The 9,477-nt window shown below is 32.0% G+C and overlaps 1 protein-coding gene across 8 annotated transcripts in view; it reads left to right on the top strand.

The window, feature by feature from the left end:
- LOC101888892 (GTPase-activating protein skywalker) overlaps window positions 1–9,477 on the top strand; it is a 220,359-nt gene that overhangs the window by 202,442 nt on the left and 8,440 nt on the right. For 3 of the 8 annotated variants that reach the window (XM_059125639.1, XM_059125640.1, XM_059125638.1), the window contains 4 exons: window positions 3,039–3,163; window positions 3,227–3,555; window positions 3,635–3,806; window positions 7,805–7,891. In XM_059125639.1, coding sequence (XP_058981622.1) covers window positions 3,039–3,163; window positions 3,227–3,555; window positions 3,635–3,806; window positions 7,805–7,891 — 713 coding nt within the window. Of the gene's footprint in view, window positions 1–3,038; window positions 3,164–3,226; window positions 3,556–3,634; window positions 3,807–7,041; window positions 7,075–7,804; window positions 7,892–9,477 lie in introns of all 8 variants that reach the window. The other 5 variants (XM_059125644.1, XM_059125642.1, XM_059125645.1 and 2 more) reach the window with 3 other exon arrangements.

Raw genomic sequence — 9,477 nt, forward strand, 5'->3', positions numbered from 1 at the left:
TATTTAGATTTCTATCTATTTATTCCACCTTACTCCCCAAGACCACGAGAATCACTCGTTTTACCCATAATTTTTGAAATTTTCGGATTAAGAATCCTTGGAATGTATGCATTTTTGGCATATAATGACTTTGCAAATATTGCAGATAACAATACGAGAATTATTCTGAATAACGAGTTATCAAAGGGGCATATTTGGTCCTATTTTTCAAAAATTGGTTAAAACCTTCCTTTAAACGGTATCGTAGCTAGGCAAAATATTCTGCAAAATCATTTGTCGTAAAATTCCACTATAGTCCTCAGAATACATCTAAAGTCTGAATATTACATAAATCCCAGGAATTCAGATCTATGAAAACACATTTTAGGGTTAAAATTGTACTTCATGAGAGTTTATGCGAAATTCTCCTAAAAAGGATCATTTTAGTAGGATGCCATCAAAGACAAAAATATTCTTCGTCGAATTCTGCTATAGGTCACCAAAGAAAAGAAATTTGTATTTTCATTATATATCAAGAAAATATCTTCATCAAAGTTGAAGAAAAAAAAAAAAACAAAAACATGTTAAAAAGTAGCAGTTGGATTTGCCGACAGATGTATACCCTCAGCCAATATTCGATTATTCAGATATATTGTGACTTCTGTTATGATTATTAAAATTGTTGGAGTTGGTTCCGAAAGAATGGGCCAATATTGACCATTTCGTATCGGAGCCAAATAAATATGATGTAAGTATTGCTACGTGCCAGGTTTCAATTAAAAATTACAAGAAAATCGAACATTTATATCCAATTTTATGCGAATTTGCGATAAATTCCATATTCATTTCCGATTTCTGGTTGAGATCAATATTTAGATATTGCAAATTGTAAAGAATCGCTGACTTGTTTCGGAAGTTATAAGAGTTTTAAGTATTTAAAATTATGATCGTTTGTGGGAGAGATACCACAAGCGGTAGTCCGATATCTATCATCTTCACACCGTATCTTGTGTTAGTACAAACATTGAGATTTGTGAAATTCGAATAGCATCGGATGCTTGTTTCTCATTTTTAGGGCGATTTGTTATCAAAAATTTAATTCCTCTGTGGAGGAGGTATCCGAAGGAGTATGTCGATATATTTCAACTTCACACCAGATCTTGTGTTACTAAAAATATTGGAATGTGCGAAATTTTAATTATTTCGCATTTTATGAGAGATATAATTATTCAAAACTTTGATCTGTTGTGGGAGAGGTACCAGAATAAATGGTCCGATCCCTACTATCTTATATTGATAGAAATTTCGTGTTTTATGAGCTTCATGGTCCCGAAGGATCTCTAGCATAAAGATGGTAGAGATCTTGTGTTAAAGAAATATTGAGATGTGCCAAATCTAAATAGAATCTGATGTTAATTTCGCAGATTATGAGCTTCATGGATACTCAACACTTTGGCCCTTGTGGCAGAAGTACCAGAAGGAGTGGACCAACATATATCCCAGGTATATTTTTGAAATATAAAGAGAGTCGACTATTTATTTCGGATTTTATAATCGTTTTGGTTATTCAAAACGTTGACCCTTTGTGGGGTAGATACCAGAAGAAATTGTCCGATCTCTACCATCTTTTTAACAGATCTTGTGTTGATGGAAATATTGAGAAATAACAAAATCTTAATGGAATCGGACGTTAATTTTATGTTTTATGAGCCTCATGGATATTAAAAATGTTGACTCTTTGTGGGGGAGGTACCAGAAGATATTTTTCGATCTCTTTATAACAGCTCTTATGGTTATGGAAATATTGAAACGTATCAAGTTTGAATGGAATCGGATGTTCATGTCGTGTTTTCTGAGCTTTATATATATTTAAAATTTTGACTTCTTGTGGCGGAGGTACCAGAATGATTGGACCGATATACTCCATCTTCACACCAGGCTTTGGGTTAATAAAAATATAATGATGTCGGTAATTTGAAGACAATTGGATTCTTACCTTACATTTTATAGATTTATAAAGATTCAAAATTTTGACAATTTGTGGGGAGGTACTTGGGGGTGTGAACTGATATGTACCCACCTGACCTAGCACTGATGCAAATATTAGGAATTGCAAAATCGGAGCCTAATCGGATTACCTTTTACTTTCTGTGCGGCATTTTTTTTTTTTTTTTTTTTTTGAAAATTTCAATCTTTTGTGGGGGAAGTACCAGAAGGAGTGGACCGATAGATAGAAGACCTCTTATAGAAGACCTCTGGGTATTCTTATAGAAGACCTCTAGGTCTTCTTATAGAATACATCTATTCTATTCTTATAGAATAGAAGACCTCTTTGCCTTAGTCTATGAGAAAATCTTCGGGTCTTCTAATATATATCCTTTAAGTCTTCAAAGAACACATTCCAGTCTTAAAAGTGTCAAAGGAAGAAATATTCTAGATTAAATTTTATCATTAGTCTCCGAACAAAAAAAGTGTGTAAACTTTGTACGAAGCATTAAAAAAATTTCGGTTTTTCAAAAAAAAAAAAAAAAAAAAATGTAGATTAAGCCCCAATAGGATTTTAGGTTCTTAGGTCAAAATGGTTAAGCCTTTTATATAACACATTATCTATTCTCATAGGAATCCTAATTTTACAGGTAATTTTTGGCTGGAAAACGTTTTATAGCTAAAGGATATTTTACAGGTTTAGAAGATTTCACAGGTCTGCTATGGCAAGAACACCACTCACAGGCCTTAGGAATCCTAATATTTTGAGATATATTTCATAAAATTAATTATATAGAGCTTTGAAAATATATAAAGATCTTTGGATTACTACAAAAATTATTGGTTTTTATATGAAGCCGATTCAAAGTATATTTTCCGTTGTGGACATAGTTTCCATTTAGCCAAATGTTGGCATTTTCTAAGTACTCATTATGCAGGTGTCGTATACATAATCCCTATTTTCACCCTTTCTAGGTTGTAAATTTTATGAAACACTTTTTTAAAAATCTTGGCCTTTTATTTAATTTTATTCTCAAATAATTTATTTTTTTATCTTTTTTCTCTCATTGCAGAAGAAGAAGCATACCATTGTTTGGCCGCTCTGGTGGGCAGCAAGGATAAAGTTTTCATAAATCAAACCAAATTATTGCATGAAGTTACATGGAAGACTGTCATGCAAATTGCCAAAAAACACACGGTATGAAAAAAACATTCAAAATTTGTCACCTATTATTAAAAAAATGTCATTTTGCTTTTCTAGAAAAATGCCGTTTCATATTTTCAACGCATCTGCCCCGGCGTTAAACTGGAACGCGTTTTCATGGATTGGTGCTGGTGGATATTAGCTGGTCTACCCTTCCAGCATTTAGTACGCATTATGGATTGTTTCTTTCACGAAGGCATCAAAGTCCTGTATCGCATTGCCTTGGTCATCATTAATCTATTCCACAAGGAATGTCAATCGAACAACGAATGGAGTCCAGATAATATTAAAAATGACATTGGCAATGCCTTGATTAAGTTCTGCAAAAAAATCCCAGTATCACCGGCCAAATTGTTACATGCCGCTTTTAGTATTAGGGGACTGAGGTGAGATTCCGTTTTTCTTTTGGAATTTTATTTTGAGAAAGATAGTAATTTAATTATTTTTTTTTTGTATTTCTTTCAGTTCCACATATATTTCTAGAATATTTTTAAAGACTGAAATGCTATTGAAAAGTCGTTCCGTTTTAAATACGGGCAATAAAACCTTAGTGAAATCGCGTTCCAGCGATAATCTACCAACAAGTCAATCCCAAGTCAATATACAGATGATGTCACACACGCTGACCATAAGAGAGGTGAGTTTGAGGCAAATACTTTTCATATAATAAAAATATAAATTAATTTGAAGAAACAATATGATGACATAATATGTAATAAGTTAGGATCTAAGGTATTTAAAAAAATGAACTTTAAATATACTTCAATTCTGAATTTGAAACATTTTCTGTATATTTAAAAAACACAGTTTTTTGTTTGCAGCACCATATACAAAAATGTCAATATTTTCCGATATGCGTTGTTACGAAAGAACTATTTTTGAATGGAATATTTCAATAAAAAAAAATAGTAGTAAATAAATAATAAAAATCAAACTAAATTCAGAAATACCCCTATAAGTATGCATTATTAACTATAAGATATATTTTTTGATCGTATAATTGATGGCATACGTTATACGTTCAGATGTTCAGAAAATTGAAATCTACTAAAAAAATTTAAAAACCTCAAATGGTCAAGAATCATAAATGAATTCACTGCACTTCAACTTTTTATACCCTCAGCCATATGGCAACAGAGGGTATATATTATTTGATACGGTCAAAACGTGCCTAGTCGAAATAACGGTCTCTTTGGACCAAATCCGTTTCAGGACATTTGGAGTCGATATAGCGATGTCCGTCCGTCTGTCTGTCTAGCTGGTGCGCACGATAACTCTCGAAGGGAGTATCCGATTTGATCCAAACTTGGTACATCGTAATATTATTCTCAAACTTAGATCGAGCTCGGAGATGGACACTATCGGTCTACTCCTTCTGGTACCTTTCCCACAAAAGGTCAAAATTTTCAAAAAATAAATATTTTGCACAGAAAGAGAAACGATAATCCGATTTTGCTCCAACTTTGCAAATCCAAATATTTGCGTCAGTGCTACGTCAGGTGCGAAACATTTTGAATAATTACAACTCTTAAAAAAGGTGATGTAAGAGTCGGATTGTCTTCAAATTTCACACAACCCAATAATTTTATTAACCCAAGGTTTGGTGTTGATATGGAATATATCTGGTACCTACCCTACAAAACGTCGAAATTTTCAATACTCATTAAGCTCATAAAACGTGAAATAAACATCCAAATCCATTTAGACTTGGCACATCTGAGTAGTTCTATCAACACAAGATCTGCTACAAAGGCGGTAGAGATCGGACCATTCCATCTCGTTCCTCCCCCACAAAGGGTTAATGTTTTGAATAACTAAAAACGATCATAAAATCTGAAATAAGTATCCGGTTATCTTCTCATTACACACATCACAATATTTTTATTTAACCCAACGTCTGGTGTGAAGATGGGATACATCGGTCCACTCCTTCTGATACCTCCCCCACAAAGGGTCAATATTTTAAGTATCCATGAAGCTCATAAAACTCGAAATTAACATCCGACTCCATTCAGACTTGGCACATCTTAATATTTCTAGCAACACAAGATTTGTTATAAAGGCAGTAGAGATCGGACCATACCTTCCGGTACCTCCCCCACAAAGGTTCAAAGCAAAGAAATAAGCATCCGGTTACTTTCTCACTTTTATTAAACCATGGTCTGGTGTGGAATCGGGACATGTCGGTCCACTTCTTCTGGTACCTCCCCCACAAAAGGCCAACATTTTAAGTATCCATAAAGCTCATAAAACGCGAAACTAACATCCGATTCCATTCAGACTTGGTACATCTCAATATTTCTAGCAACACAAAAAGATAATAGGGATCGGGCCATTTCTTCTGATATCTCCTCCACAAAAGGGTCAAAGTTTTAAATAACCAAAAGGTTTATAAAATCCGAAATAAGCATCAGGTTCTCTTTAAATTTCACACGTTCCATTATTTTTACTAATACACAATATCTGTTATGAAGATGATATATAGCTGCGAACCCCTCTGGTACCTCACCCACAAAGGGCCAATATTCTGAGTATCCATGAAGAGTCACAATTTCCAATACTTATATCTGTCATAATTTGCGAAACAAGTGGGCTATTCTTTAAAACTTGCTCTATCTAAATATTTCTTTTAGCCGGAAATCTGATATGAATATGGAAATTTATCGGAATTCCTGATTTCGCATAAAATTGGATATATATATCTTTCATCTATATCTTGCTAGCACATACCAATATTTTTATTTGTATCAAATGGAGTATGCAAATGGAATGCCTCGCTATATCTGTTAGCTCACGCATACTTCCACATTTTCCAGAAATTTGGATATATAAATGATAGGAAGTAGTCGATATAGTCCAAATCTTGTCAAGTTGTAAAATTGTATATCAGACGTAGGTCAGATATGAATTGGTCGTAATTGGCCAACCGCTTCGGCAGCTCCCCCATAAAGTGTCAACAGTTTGAATAATCATTATTCCAGGCTGGGGGTACAAATCTGTCGGCAAAACCGACTGATACTATTTTTCTTGTTTTTTCAATTTATTTTCATAGTTTGCTGAATTTTTCCTGTAATTCATTTTTGGAACAAGTTTATTTTTAGCCAAGTTCATTTTGAATTGATTGGTGTTAAAAGTTTTTTTGATACATGACCATGGAGCGTATAACTGATGTCATCAATTATACGCCAAATTAATTTATTTATCAATGCAAAAAAGTTCAGAATTGGTGTTATTTATTGTTAACTATAAACTAAGTCTAAAATAAAAGAAAGGAATAAAAGACCCTATTATACTATTAAACAATAAAATAATTAAAAAAAACTCTAAAAACAATCTCGATAATATTTGGTGTTAAATAACAGCAGTACACCCCACCCCCACCAGCAAACACGCCAATTTCACCTATTTCCCTTTGATAAAAAATCCCCAGCACCCAAGCCCTCTTCCCCATTTTTCAACAGAAATAAGCTTATCCTAAACGTAGCTTTAGCTTGAGTAATAAAAACCCATAATTTCTTTATAGCAAAATTTTAATTTTAAGTAACTAACAAGCGATTATAAAGTAGAAATTAAATATTTACAGTTTTTTAGTTCATTAGTTTAGTTATTATTAATTTCTTAGTGTGTGTGCGTGTGGAAATATCACCAGAATTTATATTTTTTCTTCTTCTTTTTTCTCTCTCTTTTTTCTACACATTTGTCACGATTATTGTTTTCATGTATTATCTGTGTGCGTGTGCGTGCGTGCGCGTGTGTATGTACACATACCACTTGTAATTGTAATGGCAACATTCCCTGTTTTCCATAAACAAAAAAAAAAAAAATTACAAAAAATATGTTCATTATATTTTCTTCCGCTCCACATTCCATAGAAGCCACATCACACCGAAACTTGTCGGAACTTGGTATGAAAATAGCTTGATTTTCATTTTTATTGTTTTTTTCTGTTGAGATGTTGTTAATTTCTTTTTTATGTACCCCTTGTTGTTAATTTTCTGTTTCTGTTGTTTCTAATTTTATGTTTTATTGTTTTTTTTTAATTTTTTTGTCCGTGTGTGTGTTCTTTTTTTAGTTTAACCCCAAAATGAGTTGCAAACATTTTCCTTGCTTTAGGGCAAGTTCTAACTAACCTCCACTGAAATTGCTTTTCACATTTGGCTTTCATTCATTTTATTCTTTTATTTTCAATATTGTTTTCAATTAAATAACTTTGCTTTCAACTATTTTGTATATAATATTATTTGAAAAAATAAAATAATATATAAAAATTCGAGATTGTTTCCAAAAAAATATACAAATATTTTTCCCTCCTATGAATTGAAAATTTTCCAATATTTTTTAATAATTTATTATGTTAATAATTCTTTTTCCAATATTTTTCTCTTTTTTTTAAAACTCTTAAAAAATATATCTTAAAATGCTGCCTATATCTAAACCTGAATATATATACCAATAAAACCAACGCGCTTTCTGGCAATGCGCTATTTTGCTTCTTTGCCGCCGTTGCCAATTCTCTTTTTCTTGATTACCTTATTATTTCCAATTTCTATTTTTCTTATTTTCATCTATATCTTGTCTCTATAAAATATCAATTTTCTCTTTTTATAAATATGTAAAAATATGAATAATTAATAGGGTGAAAAATCACCCGGCCATCGAGCCATTGCCATGGGTGTCTATCCCATACATCAGTTGAAATCTTTAGTCTGTGCCAACGAGGATGTAAGTGTGATTATTTTGGTGTCAAAAAATATATAGAAAAATATCATATCGATGTCTTTCTCTATAAATCTCTTTTTAGATGTCTTGAAATACTTGTGTTGTAGATTATCAATTCATAGATTTTTTTTAGTTTTTTTTTTTTTTCTCTTTATTGAATAGATTTTTTATTTTTTCGATTTTCTTCTAGAACACCATTTCTACACACACAGTTACACAAATTGCAGGTGGATTACAAAATAATGTATTATTAGATGTTTTTATTGATGCTGCTTTTCTTAGGTCTTCTATTTGCATAGATATGGTGCATACTTTTAGGCAGTTCATAATTAAAGCAAATATGGTAAAGGTTTAAAATAAATGATCAGATGTTCATAATACAATGTAGAGAGAGAGAGGTATTCCGTAACCTGTGTAACAAAACTTCAAATTTTCGAAAATTACAGGAAAACTCAATAATTTTTGAAAGTAGAAGGGGTAAGTTCCCTCTTCTACCAGATTTTTTTTGAAGTTTTCGGATTGAATATTCCTTGAAATTCTTGCATTTTAGGCATATAGTATCCTTATCAATATAACTGATAACAATACAAGGATAATTTTGCTAAAAGGTTTTAACCCTCAAACGAGTCACCAAAGGGGACTTTTTTGGACCTTTTTCAATAAATGGTTGAAAACTCCTCTTAAACGGGTTCGTGGCAAGTCAAAATATTTTACACATTTATTTGTCATAAAATTCTACAATGTCCCAGAATATATGAAAACTTTAAATCTGACCCGAAATAAAAATTAAAAACTCATTTCAGGGTTAAGATTGTATTTTTTCGGATTAATATTCCTTGGAATCCCGGCATATTCAATATATATTGTCTTCGGAAGTATTACTAATGATAATGCGAAGATTAGTTTGGATGAAAATTTTTAACCCTCAAGTGAGCCATCTAAGGGGTCTTTTTGGCCCTTTTCAGAAAACCTGGATAAAAACTCCCTTTAAACGGGTTCGTAGCAAGTCAAAATATTTCACGAAATTATTTGCCATAAAATTCTAAGTTAATGAGTTTTGAAATACGTCAAATCTGTAAATCTTATAAATAACAAAAGCTCATCTTACGGTTAAAATCGTATTTTTTCGAATTAATATTCCTTGGAATCCTGGTATATTAAATATATAGTGTCTTCGGAAGTATTACTGAAGACAATGCGAAGATTATTTTAGATATACATTTTTAACCCTCAAGCGAGCCATCTAAAGGGTCTTTTAGGTCCTTTTCAGAAAAACTGGATAAAAACTCAGTTTAAACGGGTTCGTAGCAAGTCAAAATATTTCACAAAACTATTTGCCATAAAATTCTACTATAGGTTTCGAAATAAGTCAAATATGTCAATCTTATAAATACCAAAAACTCATTTTAGGGTTAAGTTCGTATGTTTTCTGATTAATATTTCTTGGGGTCATGGCGTATTAAATATATAGTGTCTTCGGAAGTATTACTGAAGACAATGCGAAGATTATTTTAGATGGACATTTTTCACCCTCAAGCGAGTCTTCAAAAGGGGTCTTTTTGGTCCTTTTCAGAAAAGCTGCTTAAAAT

This window comes from Musca domestica, unplaced genomic scaffold (genome assembly GCF_030504385.1).
Source record: "Musca domestica strain aabys unplaced genomic scaffold, Musca_domestica.polishedcontigs.V.1.1 34, whole genome shotgun sequence".
NCBI lineage: Eukaryota > Metazoa > Arthropoda > Insecta > Diptera > Muscidae > Musca > Musca domestica.